Here is a 19327-nt window from a genome sequence, read left to right as displayed (position 1 = left end):
TAAAATGAAGTTAGTTCAATCAACTCAGTAATTTTATTTTAATAAAAAAACCTTCCTGTGTTAGTATCAGCTTAGAGAATGAACAAACACCTAGAAATTGGGGCCTCTAGATCTTCATTAAAATTCAGATTATTTGAACAATTACAGAGTGAGCAGGAAGTAATAGTCAGCCAGCCACTAAAGGATCAACTCATCTCATTTCAAATCTTCGATGTGCTGAAAGATAGCCAGGCACAACCTTACATCAGCTCTTGTTAAGCTACAATTTCCATAGTAACCTCACACTGAACTTTCTCAGCTAATAAGCCATTGGCATGGAGAGACCTGACATCCTGTAATGTCTATATATCCCAAGAGGAAGAATGAGAGACCATACCACACACATCCTTCACTGACACCGACAGACTTGGCAAAAGAGGAAGCAGGAGTCAGATGACAAGAAACTCAGCAAAAGCATGCAGGAAGAACATTTTCTTTAAGATCTCGTTGGAGTTGTCCCTAACAATCTTTCACTAGAAATATTACTTCTCTTCCATCTCTGCTTTTCTTTCTGTAACCAAATAAATGTTGATGACTGAGTAAAGTTTGTGATTGATATTGATATACCCACATTTATAAATTGGCATGGTTACAAATATTAGGAAATATGATCCATATTTCTGGCCATAAAATAATAAACGGTTAGTTTCCAACAGCAGTAGCTTAGAGATTTAAATCCCCCTGAAAGTGCAAGAGGTTCTAAGACTGCTGCAGTGTTCACCTGCCCTGCACAACACCCTCAAGAAGAATTATTAATCTTAGATGCCTTTGTGTTTTCCTTTAATCTTCACATGCAGCATTTCAAAATTTAGCCATGGACACGCACACTATCGTAATGTCGCTGAGTTGTCCAGACGTCTTGACATGCATCAGCCAGCAGCTACCAAAAATAAACATATATTCTTCAGCGAAGAAGGGGATGTTCTGAAGTTTAAGAAAAGCAGAACCTTGGCAAAGGTAATAAAAATTATACAACACTGGGCTGAGTGATGCAGTGGGTTAGCACCTCTGGTACTGAGTTTGAATTCGGCCCAGACTGATGAGTTGAACCCACTTCCTAGTAAAATTATGGGCTAGAACCAACATTCATGGCCCCAGTCATGCTTTTTCATTGTTAGTAATGATCAAATAGAGGGTTGGAATTTTGACTTTTGCATATTTTCCTTTTATCTTAATTTAATATATCTTACTGTCTATTTTTCAAAATAAACTGAAACAAAACCAAATATTTCTTTTGTGTGTATTAAACTGCTGTTGAAGGTTAAATTACAGATATATTTGGGGTTTTATGCACGTATGAATGTATTAAATAAAGACGCACTAGTTTCAAAACAGCTCTGGATACACAGTCACCTATTATTCTTTAGCGCACTCAACACAGGAAAAGTGAGTGGCATTTTTGGAGTTGATTGATCGCTGTTTATTTTAATGATTTCAGGTGCAAAGATTTCTAAAAGAAGTTGTGCCTTCAGCTGACTCTGAGTCAAATGGCACAGAGACACAACCCGGCGTGGTACTTAGCTCTGAGGAATACACCAGCTCTGAGCAGCACCACAGTTCTAAAGCAGAGTGCTCCGCTATTTGCGAAAACAGCAACAGTGGAAATAGAGATGAAGGAACTTGTGGTGATGGAGAATTCCTAGCTTGTGCAAACGTCCCCTCCAAATTGAATATCTGCAATGAAGGCAACAATGAGCAGCTTCCCGAAATACATGATATGACCGCTGCTCCTATCAAAAACTGTGAACCGTATTCTGACAGACAGCTGGTTCCAATTGATATTCCAGACTTTCTTCTTCCTGATGCTGATGTAACTGAGAGGGGTGATGAATGTATGTATCAAACTAAAGGGTCGACTTTAAGGCATCCAGACCTTTTTTTTTTTGCTGAGTCACAGATTCAAACCACAATTTCAGATTTTCACAGGCTCATTCAATTTTGCAAAAGAACACCTACTACATAATAAAATTATCACTGGCCCCCAGTATTCTTTACAATATAAAACCATCTTAATTCATTGTTTTCCAACTTTTAGTACAAATGTGTGGGTACATGCTTTGCATTATGCTTGCTATAAAGCGTTCTGACTAATTTTGTAATAAGTTTATACCAATGAACATTTGAGCACAAGTTTAAAAAGTAATCTTCACCTGTTTTAAAAAAAATGTTTCGCTATTTAATTTTTCTCACTCCTTTATGCTCTCCCTTGCCATTTACAAGCCTCTGAGCAAGATGGTGGACAGTTGAACTTCTGCAAAACCTCTTAGCGTTGCTTTGTAGCTGACCTGTTTGGTGCATCTAAGAGCACCTTGGGTGAATTTATCCCCTTCACCCCTTTAGGAATTTCGGGTTTCTGCTGGATACTTTGGTGACCCAGCCAACATTGAGAACTCTTGTCACTCAATGACTGCCGTGTTTGCTTAAAAGCAAATGTTCCTCTACTTTAGAGTACTTCACTGTATGTGCACAGGAGTCCAGAGTTGACGCACTCTGATATATTCCTGAAAAGCATAAGTCAATTTTTAAAAGTATTTAGCTAACTGTAGGAACAACACTGGTGAAAATTCATGTTTTCTGGTAGAATGCAGCACATGTACGGACATCAATGTGCACCTTTTTTTAGATGAAAAATTAATCAATTTTGATAAATAAGTGTTAATCTATTGCAGCTCTTTTGCAGCGCAACAAATGAAGAGTCTTAGAAAGGATAAAAAGCGAAGGAAGAAAAAGAAGAAAGCTTTTCATATACCACCTGACATTGTAGCCGTTCCAGAATTGACCAAGTACTGGGTTCAGCGTTATAGACTGTTTTCGCGCTTCGACGAGGGAGTCAAACTTGACCAGGGTTGGTAATTGAACTTTTTGCTCTTGTTATGTTTTCTTTTTCATGCTTCCGAACCCGTCCTGCATTTCACACCACACTGGGGATCAGGTTGACATATTGTGTAGCTGGTGACTGCATTGTTTCACGTTGCAAGTGCGGTGCTCTTTTGGGTACACACTTGTCTTGTTTGGAATCCTTGGGTGAATGGTCATCCATTTGCTCCACTTTCCTTGTATTCATGTTGCTCATAGGTATATTGGTCTTATGGTTTGTTGCACATTTGCGTGCATCGTTAATAGTGTCAATTCCTTTATGTTTATGATAGAATCCCCTCTTACTCCCTTTTCTCTCACTATAGAACTCCGAATATAAATGGAGGAGCATTTCATATCTACATTGAAAATGCTGAGAGCTATGTTTAGCATTCCGTGTGTGGCAATAGGACTTTCTAGATTCCCACTTGGCAGCGTTAGTATTGAAATATCAGTTATCCTGGGCATCAGCTTGTTCTTGTGTTCATGTGCAGCTGGTTGCAGGGGAAGGGCACTTTTATCCTGGTCTACAATTAAGAGTGGAGTTATAATGGTAATGTGAGGCTGGAGGGGTGCTGTGCCCCTCCAACTAACGATTTTGTACCTGTAATGCATTTCAGATTTGTATAGCACCATCAGCGCCATAAAATGTAGCTATTTACATGCACCACAAATGTGAATTGTGTTTTTATCTTCTAGAAGGCTGGTTTTCAGTCACTCCTGAGAAGATTGCTGAGCACATTGCCAATCGTGTCATGCAGAGTTTCCACTGTGATATCATTGTGGATGCATTTTGTGGAGTTGGAGGCAATTCAATTCAGTTTGCATTAGCTGGGAAAAGAGGTACAGTACCACAACTTTGAGCTGCTTATTCTACCATCCTGCAGAAATCCAATTACGTCTGTATAATGCATTGTAGTAGGAACTTGTATTTTATGGTCATTTACTAATGTAGAATGACCATGTAGATAAAGGTAGCTGCGTAGAGTGCTGACAATACATACCCAGCTCTTTTATGAAACTGAATCACTTCTTATTGTTAATGTGATGTGGATCAGATTTGATTAATTGAGCATAGTTGCTGTATTCATATTTAATTCTGAATGCCTTTTCTGCAACGGGTAGGTAATGTGCTGATATGTTCATGCTGATTATGAAATCTTTAATAGTAGCTACCATGACTACATAGTTTAACCTTTTAGGTAATGAATAGCGATTTGAATGGCTTTAAATAATAAAAATCTATACAAAGATCTGGTCCAATGATGAGTTGAATTTTGTTATTATTTTTGCTGATGGTATTTGAAGGGTTCAAGTCTGGTAAAGTGCATGTCAGTGTTTACTTTTGGAATTTCTTGCCCTTATCAAGTTAACTTTGTTGGTACTGGAGTATGATGTACTTTTCAACACTTTACATCCAAGCACTCCCAAGTCAGATAATGTATGAGTTAGGTTTGGCATAAATTTCCCTGGTCGATCTGAATCTCAGAAAAGCAACCCAACAGCTCCAGTGTAGCATTTCTTCTTTACTCCCTGTCCTTACAGTTGTTCTCGATGACATTGCTTATTAGTGCTGAATCATTCGCAGTTTTGTGACAAATTAAGTTGGGAGATGAAACTCATCCCATTCATCTTCACTAAGTTTTACAAAGGTTCTAGAGGTCAAGTTCTGACACCACAAGTCACATTCCAATTTTCTTCTTACCTTACTGATAACAGTCAGAGATGCATTTGCTAAGCTTGGAGATGACTTTTTTTTATATACTGAATTTGTTTAGGTTCCTGATGAAGGCTAGAATTTTAATGTAATGGAGTGAATCAAGGGCTAAAACTGTCAAAAAAAGAATCATTTTTCTGCAACTAGTAGGTATTAGTTAGATTTCAGGTTGAGCTCATAAAGGAAGGGAGTTATCTGCAATGTCTTGGATGCTGCATCACCTAACCTTGAATACCTTTGTGTTAAAGCTTTACTACTCCTCCAACCTTAATTTGTTTTTGAAAATATATTACCAAATGGTAATTTTACTTTATTATCATCTCATTTGGAATTATATCTAATTTTCATAAATGACATAAGAAACCAGAGATCAGGCTATGCCAGACCTGGTATTGAGCAACGAGATAGGATCAATTCATAACCTCAGTGAAGGCACCCCTAGGTAGCAGCGATCATAATATGGTTGAATGTTACATTCATTTTGAGGGAGAAACGAGTGCATCCAAGACTACTACTTTAAACTTAAATAATGGAATTATGAGGGTATGAAAGCAGAGCTAGGTAAAGTGAACTGGCAAATGAGGTTAAAGGATATGTCAATAGAAGTTCAGTGGCAGACATTTAAAGAGATATTTCAGAATACATAGAATAGATACATTCCAATGAAAGAGAGAAATTATGAGGGGAGGGCTCACCATCCGTGGTTAAGTAAAAAAGTTAAAGACCATATCAAACTTAAAGAAAAAGCATAAAATTACATAAAAACAGGCAGCAGGTCAGATAATTGGAAGTAATATAAATAACAGTAAAGAATGACATAAAGATTAATGAGGGAAAAATTAGAGTATGAAAGAAAGAATAGTAAGAGTTTCTATACATATTTAAATAAGAAAAGAGTTAACAATGTGAGTGTTGGTTGTATAGGGAGTGCATCTGGGGAATTGATATTGGAAAGTTGGGAGATGCCGGATGAATCAAACAGATATTTTGCTTCAGTCTTCACTATAGAGAACACAAGTAACATCCCAGAAAAAGCTGTAAATCAGGTAATGGAAGGGAGGGAGGAACTCAGGAAAATTACAATCACCAGGGAAGTGGTATTAAGCAAGTTGTTGGGGCCACGGGCTGACAAATCCCCAGGTCTGGATGGACTTCACCCATAGGTCTTGAAAGAAGTAGCTAGTGAGATAGTTGATGCACTGGCCTTAATTTTCCAAAATTCCCGAGATTCAGGGAAGGTTCCGTTAGATTAGAAAATAGCAAATCTAACTCCTTTATTCAAGAAGGGAGGGAGACAGATAGCAGGAAACTATAAGCCGGTCAGTCTAGTATCTGTCATAGGGAAAATGTTAGAAGCTATTATTAAAGATGTTATAGCAGGCCACTCAGAGAAATTCAAGGCAATCAGACAGGGTCAACATAGTTTTGTAAAAGGGAAATCATGTTTAACCAATTTATTGAAGTTCATTGAAGGAGTCACATGTGCTGTGGATAAAGAACTGTCCTTAGATTTCCAGAAGGCATTTGACAAAGTGCCACATCAAAGGTTATTGCAGGAAAATAAAAGCTCATGGTGTAGCGAGTAACATATTGACATGGATAGAAGTAGAGTTGGCAGAAATGGGTCTTTTTCTGGTTCTCTTAATTCATATGTTTGTAGTGTTAGAAAATTTAGCAACCATTCCTTCAGCCCCTTCATCCAACTCATTTATATAAATTGTAAAAAGTTGAGGCTCCAGCACTGATCCCTGTGGCACACCACTCGCCACATCCTGCCAACCAGAAGAAGATCCATTTATGCCAACTCTCTACTTCCTGTTAGCTGGCCAATCTTCTATCCATGCCAATATGTTACCCGTACACCATGGGCAGAATCTTCTAGTCGACGTGCAGGGGCATAAAAGGACGCGTGGTGACGTCGGGCGTGTGTCCCAACGCCACCGCGCGTCATTCTGATCTTCCGTTTGGCGGGCACACACCGGAGTCAGCTGTGCACCCGCCGAACTGTCAAAGGCCTGTTAAGGCCATTAGTGAACTAATGACCTCTGAAGAAGAGTCATACTGACTCAAAATGTTAACTCTGTCATTCTCTCTACAGATGCTGTCAGACCTGCTGAGTTTTTCCAGCATTTTTTGTTCTTGTTTCAGATTTCCCGTATCCGCAGTATTTTGTCTTTATTATAATGAACTAATTAAAGCAATTGTCAGGGCTGCCCGTCCAACCTTAAGGTTGGCAGGCAGGCGAAGAGCCCAGGCAGCTCTCATGAAACTTCATCCACGGGCGAGATGAGGTTTCATGAAGGGTTGAACAAAATAATTGAATAAAAATTTGAATGAAAATTCATAAACATGTCCCAGCTTATGTGACACTGTCACATGAGGGGGCATGTTTGAATATTTTTATTTTTTTATTTTTACCATCTTTGACACTGAACTTAATCTCCCTGGGACACGGAGCTGCCTCAGGGAGATTTCTGCGCACATGCGCGAAAGAGCGCAAGCCCGACTCTCCCTCCTCCCCCGCCCACACAGGTAGCGCTGAGCGTTTCCGGGTGCGTATCATGCTGGGCGGGCCTTAATTGGCCCGCCCGCGTAAAATGGCACGCAGCCGATCGCAGGCGGCAATCGGCTCCGCGCCCACTCGACGGGGAAAAAATTCTCCCCCATGAGCTTTTCTACAATAACCTTTGATGTGGCACCTTGTCAAATGCCTTCTGGAAACCTAAGTACAGGTAGGAAAGTAAATTCTGAAGAGGACATAAGGAGGCTACAAAGTGAAATTGATAGGTTTACTTTATGGGCAAAGATCTGGCAAGTGGAGTATAATGTGGGCAAATGTGAAATTGTTCATTTTGTAGGGAGAATAAGAAGCTTATTATCTAAATAGTGAGAGATTGCAGGGCTTTGAAATTCAGGGAGGTTTGGGTGTCCTAGTGCATGAATTACAAAAGGGGCTTGTATGCAGGTATAGCAAGTAATTAGGAAAGCTAATAGAATGTTATAATTTATTGTGAGGAGAATTGATTACAAAAGCAGGGAGGTTATGCTTCAGTACAAGTCATTGGTGAGACCACACCTGACGTATTGTGTACAGCACTGGTCTCCTTATTTAAAGAAAGATGTAAATGTGTTAGAAGCAGTTCAGAAAAGGTTTACTAGACTAATACTAGGAGTGGGCGGGTTGTCTTTTGAGGAAAGGTTAGGCTTGTATCCACTGGAATTTAGAAGGGTAAGAGGCAACTTAATTGAAACTTTTACACTCCTGAGGGGTCTTGACAGGGTGGATGTGGAGACGATGTTTCCTTTTGTGGGAGAATCTAGAACTAGGGGTCACCTTAAAAATAAGAGGTCGCTCATTTAAGACAGAGCTGAGGAGAAATTTTTTCTCTCAGATGGTTGAATGTCTTTGGAACTCTCTTCCTCAAAAGGCGGTGGAAGCAGAGTCTTTGAATATTTTTAAACTCTTTCGAGTTATCAACAGTCACAGATTGCAACTCTTTCGAGTACAATCACAGTTCTTGGTTTCCAGGAGTGGGACATGAACCCACAATCCTCTGATTCAAAGGCGAGGGTGCTAAGGGGGTGAAAGGTAGGTAGGCAGGAATGTGGGGTTGAGGTTACAATCAGATGCGCCATGATCTTAGTGAATGGTGGAGCAGTCTCGAGGAGCCGAGTAGCCTACTCCTGCCCCCAGTTCATATGTGCGTATGCAAAATATTTTTGCTAGTGAAGGGGAAATGGAGTTTTATCTGGGTGTCTCGAGACTTTGTACATTTTACAATTTTAATCTACGTAGTCAGGTGCACTTTCCACATCTTTTCTGTGTGTAAGGCCTCATTCTAAGCCACATTTAGTTTATTTTTGTCCCAGCATCAATAGCAACCCAAGTTTTCTCCTGGCAGAAAAGGTTCTTCTAGTCAGTTTATTTGCTGTATTTATACTTTAGTATAGTTCTGTTTTTCTTAAACAAATTATCTAGATGTTTTGCAAAAGGTTAGCTTCAGTTATTCATGCTCAACCTCAAATGGGAGAGATTTTAAGGTTTGTTGGTAAACTCCTAGTGCTTCAGCTAGATTTTTCACAATTGATGCCAGGAAATTACAAGTTCTGAACTACATATTGACCGTTGGCACTGATAGGGACTCATAAGGTCTCCTGTGTTTTACTGCTATTGTGCAATTTTCAGAGAGTTAAGGTCCGCTGTATGCTCAGCGCAAAGGGCACTTTTATTGCTAACCTGCTGTCCAGAAAAGCATGAACTCCTTTGATCTGTGCAAAAAAGTACCTCTAAGGAAGATCTAGGGGAAGAATAAAATACAGCTTCTTGACTAACTTTTCATTGAGACTGACAATAACTGTGCTGCATTAAATTAAGGGGAGTTGGCCACTGCTGGCTTAAAATAAGAATTCAAGAAATGAGGCTAAGTCTTAGACCCTGATATTAACTTGAAGGCATGAGTGGGTTGACATCGCAGGGCATTGCAATTGATGTGATGCATATTCGTCTGATGGTAGTCCACTGGTGTAACGTAAGTGAATGTTGCATTAATAAGGGCATCCCAGACAGCAGCATGAGAAACTAGTGCTACACTGCCCTCATTAGTGTTCTCCTCCTCCTTGAAAACATCCGCAGAGAATCTGTACCTTGTTCTTCCTGCAGGTCCAAGCCTTGCTGCTGTGCAACGTTGTGCAGGGTGCAGCACACCACAACTATTCGGGATACCCAGGCTGGTGCAATCCGAAGGATGCCTCCAGTTCTGTCTAGGTATCTGAAGTGCACCTTCAGCATGCCAAGAGCTTGTTTGATCACACAACGAATGCTTTATAGCCACCAGTTGTAGCACTGTTGAGCTTCATTGGTCGTGTTTCTGACAGGTATCTTGAACCAAGTTTGAAGTGGACATCCCTTGTCTCCCAGCAGCTACTCCTTAACTATGCTTGCAGGTCTAAAAACATCAGCGGCTTGGACTGCAGCAGAATGAAAGCATCATGAAAATCTTGTGCACAACCACAAATCTTGTGCACTTGGTGCATAACCACAAAAGCTGCACATTGCTGGAGTGGAATCTCTGGCAGTTCACAATCACTCTGGTTGACCTTGGGGTGTGTGGATTGACATGTATGCAGTCGATGACGCCCTGCACTTTTAGGAAGTCAACCAGAGACAAAACCCTGAGTGCCCACTCATTTTGCCTGGCTTGATCACAGATGAAGTTTACATAGTTGCTGGCCCTTCAAACGACCCATGAGTCGCTTGTTTTATGTTATGTGGGCTGCCAGCTGGGAGACCCTGGCTATGTCCCCAGCAGGGCCCTGGAGAATCTGGAGGCAAAACTTTGGCAGTGGTCACTTTCACATCCCCAGTAAGGCCATCAGGGATCCAACAGGGAGCAGGTTCTTCTAGGAGGATGCAAATGCCTGCCATCACTTGATGTAACAAGCTGAGTCTCCTGAAGGAAACTCAATGTCTACCTGTAAACCCTCTGTGCATGCTGCATCCCTCTGCTATTGCCCCCACTACCTTTTGCTTTGCAGCTTCAAGTCTCTGAACAATAACCTCCAAAATCTCCAAAATGTAAGAAGTGCTGTGAACAAACCCTTTCCCACCAGCTGGTAAGAAAGCAACTGTGAGTACTGAGAATTTGAGTATTTCCATGAAGGTGAGGTTTAATCAGCCGCCTCAATTGCAGTTGTATTCTTGTCTTGCCTTCACTGACAAGTTACAGGAAGCCCTGGAAATTTGTGGATGTAATGTTAAATTTTAAAGTGGGTCAAAAATAACTCTAATTGAGTTATTATCGTATGTTAATAGGCAACCCTTCTCTTCACGCTCCCTCCCTTTGATGGGGGTTGTGTGCAATCAGCCTAATGCACTTGAGTTAATTGCAAAAGTTGGTGGGTTAGAGGTGACTCCTCACATGCTTACATTTTTGCTGCTTTTAATCCCCGCTCTATCTCATACACACTGCTCTGGGCTAAAAATGCCCCTTATGTTGGTAAACTGAGTTATGAGATGTGCATGAATACCTCATAGTCACCAATTAAGTGAGTTAGAGGTGCATATATTTATAATACATTACACTTCTTGCTTCACTTTTTCATTATAAATTTCCCATGTTCGCATTTATAATAGAAACTGTCCATGTAAACATGCCGCATGTGATATTTCATCCTCTCAGCAGTGGTAGCATCCTAACTTTGCCTTTCAACTGCTCAGTCTGTACTGCAGAGAAGCAATTTTTTGGCTTTCCAAATTGTAATAAATTGGTCAAAATATTATTTAAAAATCAGAGCATGTATAATTTTAAAATAGGAACTGAATTATAGAGCTATATGTCAAATTTAGCCCCTAGCCTATAAACTACTTTCAGCCTAAGACAAAACTTAGTCTTCACTCCCCTTGTGCAACGCCATGGAAGATTGCCCAGTAATATCGTAGAATTGCTGAATGAGCCACACACTTATTTATTTTGACAGTACCGTTCTGTGACAGCTACTCAGTTTAATAAATCGTGTGAATTTACTGCACAGAAACGGGACATTTGGCCTTTCGTGTCAGTGCCGGCTGACAGAACAGCTTTCTAGACTAATACCACTTTCCAGCTCTTGGTCCTTAGCCTTGTAGATTTCAGCATTTCAGATGTTTATCCAAGTACTTTTAAATGCGACGAGCCTTTCTGCCTCCATCACCCTTTCGAGCAGTCAGTCCCAGACCCCACCACCTCTGGGTGAATAAAATAATTCTCCTCAACTCCCTTCTAATCCTTCTACCAACTACTTTAAATCTATCTCCCGTGTCGTTGACCTCTGCTTGGGGAAATAGGTCCTTGCTATTCGTTCTGTCTAAGCCCCTCTTAATTTTATACACCTCAATTAAATCTCTCTTTAGCCTCCTTTGTTTCAAGGAAAACAGTCCCAACTTATATAAAACCTCTTGGAATCCTTCACAAAGCTTTAGATGCTGTGTTGGACGTAAAGGGAAATTGAATTTCTATGAATACATTCCTCATCCATAAATGTCATTGTAAACTGATTTCATTTGGTATATTTTTGAGGAAGAGCTATCAGAGCCTCAAACCTCTTGGATGCCAGATCATGATTTTTTAAAAATTCTTTCGACCTTATTCATATATACACTCAACTGGTAGGAGATTTCAGTTGAGAGCACAGAGTCTTATTTAGGTCTTCAATCGTTTCTAAGTTATCTTTTCCTACCTCCTGCACTAGACTGGTCTTGGAGAACATGGATCAGTTTTACATAATCATTGATGGGCTTCTGTGGTGCTCTGTGTCCAGACTATAAGGGTAAAACTTCCCAGTTGGACAAAGCTTTCCTTTCCCTCCTAAAAGTGTAACTGGGGAAAATGTACAAAGTGCTCTTCAAATGAGATTGGCATCTTATAAGATTCCTTGGGTCAATACACAGATCAGGGATTCTGTAACTCAGACTCCTTCAGGATTGGTCTCATGCTGCTGTCAGTTATATCTAGATGGTTAAACCTATAAAGCGGTTATAAGATTGATGGCCTGGATGTAAATTCAAAGTTGATATCAATGCACTATATCTTAAGATGTGCCTGATTTATGCATTGAATTTTCTCATCGATTTGAAGCCAAGTTAGACCTTCCCTGAGAAACAATGCTTTGGTGACCAATGGAAACAATTTTAAAAGGTTTTGGAGCAGGAACAAAGTTTTGAAGATATCCCAAGTGTAACTTCTAAAACAGTAGGCCCAAAGCAGTGTTGGGTTAAATATAAATGAACAGAAAGACCTGAATTTATGTAGTTTTTCACAACCTCAGGACATGCCAAAACACTTTTTTTTATTCATTTGCGGGATGTGGGCTTTGCTGGCTGAGCCAGCATTTATTGCCCACCCCTAGTTGCCCTTGAGAAGGTGGTGGTGAGCTGCCTTCATGAACCGCTGCAGTCCATGTAGTGTAGGTACACCCACAGTGTTGTTAGGAAGGCAGTTCCAGGATTTTGACCCAGTGACAGTGAAGGAACGGCGATATATTTCCAAGTCAAGATGGTGAGTGACTTGGAAGGGAAATTCCACGCGGTGCTCCCATCTATCTGCCTCACTTGTTCTTCTAGATGGTAGTGGTTGTGGATTTGGAAGGTGCTGTCTAAGGAGCCTTGGTGAATTCCTGCAGTGTATCTTGTAGATGGTACACACTGCTGCTACTGTGCGTCGGTGATGGAGTGAAGTGAATGTTTGTGGATGTGGTGCCAATCAAGTAGGCTGCTTTGTCCTGGACGGTGTCCAGCTTCTAGAGTGTTATGGGTGCTGCACTCATGCAGGCAAGTGGGGAGTATTTCATCACACTCCTGACTTGTGCCTTATAGATGGTAGACAAGCTTTGGGGAATCAGGAGGTGAGTTACTTGTCGCAGGATTCATAGCCTCTGACCTACTCTTGTAGCCACTGTATTTATATAGCTAGTCCAGTTCAGTTTCTGGTCAATGGTAACCCCCAGGATATTGACAGTGGGGGATTCAGCAATGGTAATGCCATTGAACATTGATGGTTAGATTCTCTTGTTGGAGATGGTGATTGCCCAGCACTTGTATTGCGTGAATGTTCCTTGCCACTTGTCAGCCCAAGTCTGGATATTGTCCAGGTCTTGCTGCATTTGGACATGGACTGCTTCAGTATCTGAGGAGTCGCAATTGGTGCTGAACATTGCAATCATCAGTGAACATCCCCACTTTTGACCTTATGATGGAAGGAAGGTCAGAAGAAGCAGCTGAAGATGGCTGGGCCGAGGACAGTACCCTGAGGAACCAACAAAGTGTTTTTTTTTTAAGTGTAGTCAGTGTTGTAATGTAGGAAATGTGGCAGCCAGTTTGCACGCAAGATCCCACAGACAGCAATATGATGACCAAATAATATGTTTAAATGCTGTAATGTTGTTTGAGTGATATTTATTGGTTAGGACACCAAGAAAAACTCCCTCGCTTTTCTTTGAAAGAGTGCCATGGGATCTTTTTCATCCACTTGAGAGGGCTGTTTAATGTTTTACTCGAATAATTGATGGACTGATACCTGGCAATGAAGGAGCTGGCTCCTTTTCAAGCAGAGAGGTTAATGTGCTCAGAATCAAACGATCTCTGGAAGGCAGTTAGCAAAAGCTCTAGCTGCTGCTTTCACTGTGATTCCTGACCAAGAACTTTCCTTCATTGCAATTCCAAATGCTGATAGATCTGTTACTTCATGGACTTAACTAAAATGTGGCTTAGAAATAGATATTTTTACAAGGTGGGCTTACACCCAGTGCCTAACCAAGGTATATGGCATGAAACTCTTAAAGGAGCAGCAACTCCAGATTTTCCCCTGTTGCATGAGGGCAGTACTAATCATAACTGGATTTTGAGTGGCTTTCAAAGATTAGCTACTGTACCTACAATGGATAAGCTTACATTGTTGTGTGTATTTTGTTTTGACAGTAATCTTTCTTGACCAGGAAAGTGCATGTTTGATATTTTGTCGACTAAACAATTATTTCTTTTAATCCAGTGATCGCTGTTGATATTGACCCTGTGAAAATAGATCTTGCACAAAACAATGCACGAGTCTATGGAGTGTCTGAACAGATTGAATTTATCGTGGGTGACTTCATGCTGCTGGCTTCTGATCTAAAGGCTGATGCTGTGTTCCTCAGTCCTCCCTGGGGAGGCCCCGATTATGTCAATGCAAAGATCTTCGACCTGAAGACTATGATGTCTCTTGATGGATATCCTTCAAAACCTCTGTTCAAAGCTTAGAACATATTTTTATAGTTGAGAAATAAGGTTTGTTAATATTTGATTTGAAAGCTGTTTTTGTGAATTTTGATTAGCAGACAAAACATTACAACATTTAGAGCTACTGTATAACAAAAACAGTTGAACATCAAGCACATTAGAAGAACTACTTATTGAAGATGTTAAAATACTAGCAAGGAAAAGCCAGAAGCATACTCCATTATAATGTGTATTACACATGAACATACGAAATAGGAGCAGAAGCCCCTCAAGCCTGCTCTGCCATTCAATAAGCTCATGGCTGATCTGTTTGTGCTTCAAATTCCACATTCCCATCTACCACCTTAAATCCCCTGCCTAACAAGAATCTATCTACCCCCGCCTTAAAAATATTCATTGACCCTCTGAGAGAAAAAAATTCTCATCATCTTTGTCCCACAGGGCGACCCCTAATTTTAAATCAGTGCCCCATAGTTCTGGACTCACCCACAAGAGGAAACATTCTTTCCACGTCCAACTTGTGGAGACCATTCAGGATCTTGTAGACTTCAATTAAGTCACCCCTCACTGTTCTAAACTCCAGTGGAAACCGGCCCAGTCTGTCCAACCTATCCTCATAAGACAAGCAGCTCATTCCAGATATCAATCTAGTAAGCCTCCTCTGAACTGGCTCCAATGCATTTACATCCTTTCTTAATAAGGAGACCAAAACTGCACACAATATTCGAGATGTGGTCTCACTAATGCCCTGTATAATTGAAGCATAACATGCTTACTTTTATGTTTAATTTCTCTCTTAATTACTTGCTGTGCTTGCATTCTAACTTTTTGTGACACATGCACTAGAACACCTAAATCCCTCTGCACCTCAGAATTCTGCAGTCATTCTCCGTTTAAGTAATAGTCTGCTTTTTTTATTCTTCCTGCCAAAGTGAACAACTTCACATTTCCCCACATTATACTCCGTCTGCCAGATTTTTGCCCACTCACTCAACCTATCTGTATCTATCTGCAACTTCCTTATGTCCTCTTCACAACCTACATTCCTACCTATCTTTGTGCCATCTGCAAATGTAGCTACCATGCGTTTGCTCACTTTATCTTAGTCACAAATATAAATTGTAAAAAATTGATGCCCCAGTACAGACCCTTGCAGGACTCCACTAGTCACATCTTGCCAATCAGGAAAAGACCCATGTATGTATACTCTGTTTTCTGCCACCCAGCCAATCCTCTATGCAGGCTAATATGTTACCCACTACACCATGAGCTTTTATTTTCTGCAGTAACCTTTGATGTAGCACTTTATCAAATGCCTTCTGGAAATCCAAGTACAGCACATCTACAGGCTCCCCTTTACCCACAGCGCATGTTACCTCTTAAGAACTCCAGTAAATTGGTTAAATATGATTCCCCTTTCACAAAACCATGCTTACTCTTCCTGATTACCTTGAGTAATTTCTAAGTACCTAGCTATAACCTCTTTAATGATTAATTCTAACATCTTCCCCACGACACATGTTAAGCTAACTGGTCGATAGTTTCCTGTTTTCTGCCTCCCTTTTTGAATAGAGGGGTTATACTTGTTACTTTCCATTCTGATGGAACTTCCCAGAATCTAGTGAATTTTGGAAAATTAAGACCAACGCATCTACTACCTCAGCCACCTCTTTTAAGACCCTAGGATGTAGTTCATCAGGACCTGGAGACATGTCAACCCACAGCTCCATCAGTTTGCTCAGTACAGCTTCCCTAGTGATTGTAATTTCACGAAGTTCCTCTCTCCCTTCCACCTCCTGATTTACAGCTATGACGGGAATGTTTTTTGTATTTTCTATGGTGAAGACGGAAGCAAAATATTTGTTCATTTCATCTGCCATTTCCTTAGTATCTACTATTAACTCCCCATTGTCACTCTCTCTCGAGGACCAACATTTACTTTACCTACTCTTCTCCTTCAACATACCTGTAGAAACTCTTGATATCCGTTTTTACATTTCTAGCCAGCTTCCTCTCATACTCTAGTTTCTTTTTCCTGATTAACCTTTTAGTCATTCTCTGCCATTCTTTATTTTCTGACCAATCATCTGATCGGCCACTCACCTTTGCACCATTATATGCTTTTTCCTTGAGTTTAATGATTTCCCTAACTTTTTAGTTAACCATGGATGGTGGGTCCTCCCATAAGTTTTCTTTTCCCTTTCAAACTGGATGTAAAATTCAATCATATTGTGATCGCTGCTACTTAGGTGTGCCTTTACTCTGAGGTCATTAATTAATAATATCACATTACACAATACCAAGTCTAAAATAACATGTTCACTGGTTGGTTCCAGAACATGCTGCTCTAAGAAGCTATCTTGAAAGCATTCTATGAACTCCCCATTCAGGCAACTACTGACAATCATTGTTTCCAGTTTATATGCAGATTAAAATCACCCATGATTATTGCTATCCCTTTATCACAACCACCCAATATTTCTTCTTGTATCCTTTGTCCTACATTATGTTTACTGTTACGGGGCTGTAGACCACTCCCACGAGTGACTTCATTCCCTCCTCTCCACCCAAACCGATTCTACATCCTGATTTCCTGAACCAAGGTCATCTCTAACTATTGCACCAATGCCACCCTTTTTAACAGTGCTACCTTTACCTAGCTTCCTGTTCTTCTTGAATGTCATATACCCCTCAATATTCAGGACCCAATCCTTGTCATCTTGGAGCCACGTCTCCATAATGACTATCAGATCATATTTATTTACTTATATGTGCGCTATCAATTCATTTACTTATGAATGCTTTGAAAAGATCAGATACAGAGCCTTTAGTTTTGTCTTTTTGTTATCTTTGTAACATCTAGTTTTGATTGTTGGTGTATTCTTAGATTTTTTTCTCTGTCCCTTCCTGCCATTCTCTGACCCTCATTTCCCATATTACTATTTTGCTGTCCTGCCTTGACTCTACCCCTTGATTTGCTACATCTACCTAAGCTTGATCCCTCACTATCACACACCCACCCACCTCCATTCAATTTAAAGTGTATTAACTGTAGAATAGCATTTGATAGTGCTTTAGAGACTTGACGGGAGTCTTTTTAGAGTTCTGTAACTGCAACATTCCAACAAAGTTGATAAAATTCATTATGGAATTCTATGAACAAATGGAAGTTTGGATAAATGGCTAAATTGATGAGCTGCTATTTTCCCCTCAGTGACTGAATGGATACTTAGAGTACATAGTGTGCCATTGAGCCAAACAGCAGAAATTTCAACTTTGCATTTACTATGACAAGTTAGTTGATGTTGGCTGGGAAAGCATTGCAGCTGCTGCAAATGACTTCAGGTTGAGGAAACTAATAGCCCCAAGGTTGAGGAAACTAATAGCTCCAATAATTACGGGGAGGGATTGCATTCGGAAAACCCAGAAGAATGTGTTCCCCTAGGTCCTGGCGAACTTAAGATGTTTTATTTTCATTTCCCAGCCACAGCCAGCCAGATAGGGAGGCTGGCTGGCTCTCGGGCAGGTAGGCCTTTGGCATCCAGCCACAGCCGGGGAGTGGAGTGGAGGGAGAAATTGGAAATACAGGGGGCAGAGATCAGACACTGGAAAGATCTGGCGGGGGTGGGGGGAATGAGGAAGAGGGATCAGAGGCTGGAGTGTTGAATGGGCTGGAAGATCAGAAACCAGAGAAATGCAGTTTGGGTGAAAGATTGGAGGCTGAAAAGATCACGGGGAACATGGAAAATAAGAGCGGGGTTGATTGGTGGTTAGAGAAATTGTAGTTAGGGAGGAATCGTAAAGGCCGGATTGGGCAAAGTTGGAGTCTGCAGCCAGGGGGTACTGCAGGAAGAGGCAAAGAATTGGAAAGGCTTAGTTGGTGGAAGATAGCTTGGGGTAAAGTGGCCTGATCATGTTGGAGGGGGATTGGCCAATGGCAGGACTAGTTTACAGGTAAGTTTGCTGGGGGAGATGGTCAGGGGGAGGGTCTCCTCCCCGTGACCCATAAACAGTGCTGGAAATATATGAACCAACAAGATCCAGCAATTTAAAAAATGTGCATTTATGTAGTGTCTTTCATGGTGTCCATTGTTCCCTGAAGGTAGCTGGAGAGGTAGACCAGATGGTTAAGAAAGTATGCAGAATACTTTCCTTTATTGGCTGAAGCATAAAGTTTAACAACAGGGATGTTGTGCTAGAATTGTCTAAAATACTAGTTAGGCCACACCTAGAGTAATGCATACAGTTCTTGTTACTGCATTACCACAAGGATGTGATCACATCAGAGACTATAAAAGGGCTTTACACGGATCTTGCTAGGAATAGCAAATTTTAGCTATGCAGAATAAGTGGACAGGGGGTAGGGTTGTTTGAAACAGAGAAGCTGAGGGGAAATATAATTGAGGTGTATAAAATTATGAACAGCCTCAATAGAGTGGATAGAAAGGACCTATTTCACTTAGCAGAGAGGTGAATAACTGAGGGTATGGATTGAAAAAAATTAGTAGTAGGATTGGAGGTGGGTTAAGGTGAATTTTTTTCACCCAGAGGGTGATGGGAGTCTGGAACTGACTGCCTGAAAGGGTGGGAGAAGCCTAAACTCTCGGCGCATTTAAAAAAATATACTTGGATGCAACCTACACGATGGACTTCCGATTACATCATAGTTAAGGCCATCTAATTCAACCTCTAACATCACCTGACCCTGCACTGCTTCAGCTTATTTGCTGAAACCCTCATCCATGCCTTTGTTACCTCTACACTTGACTATTCCAAGATGATCATTCTACCCGAGGTCACCCAAAACTCCACTGTCTGTGTCTTGATCCTCACCATATCACATTCACCTATCGCCTTTGTGCTCGCTGACATGCAGTGGCCCTAGGTTAAGCAGCTTCGATTTTAAAATTCTCACCCTTGTTTTCAACCCCCCCAATAGCCTTGTCTCTTCCTTGCTCTGTAACCTC

At 40.8% G+C, this 19327-nt stretch overlaps 1 protein-coding gene across 13 annotated transcripts in view; it reads left to right on the top strand.

Moving 5' to 3' along the window:
* Positions 1 to 19327, top strand: part of tgs1 (trimethylguanosine synthase 1) — a 71443-nt gene that overhangs the window by 22334 nt on the left and 29782 nt on the right. For 8 of the 13 annotated variants that reach the window (XM_078540488.1, XM_078540485.1, XM_078540484.1 and 5 more), the window contains 5 exons: positions 837 to 996; positions 1478 to 1871; positions 2720 to 2884; positions 3595 to 3738; positions 14134 to 14340. In XM_078540488.1, the coding sequence (XP_078396614.1) occupies positions 837 to 996; positions 1478 to 1871; positions 2720 to 2884; positions 3595 to 3738; positions 14134 to 14340 (1070 nt within the window). Of the gene's footprint in view, positions 1 to 836; positions 997 to 1477; positions 1872 to 2719; positions 2885 to 3594; positions 3739 to 14133; positions 14409 to 19327 lie in introns of all 13 variants that reach the window. The other 5 variants (XM_078540486.1, XM_078540479.1, XM_078540487.1 and 2 more) reach the window with 3 other exon arrangements.

The sequence above is a fragment of the Cetorhinus maximus genome, chromosome 4 (assembly GCF_964194155.1).
Source record: "Cetorhinus maximus chromosome 4, sCetMax3.hap1.1, whole genome shotgun sequence".
Lineage (NCBI taxonomy): Eukaryota > Metazoa > Chordata > Chondrichthyes > Lamniformes > Cetorhinidae > Cetorhinus > Cetorhinus maximus.
The sequence above is the reverse complement of the archived record's forward strand: the minus strand, read 5'-3'. Positions and strand labels throughout refer to the sequence as shown.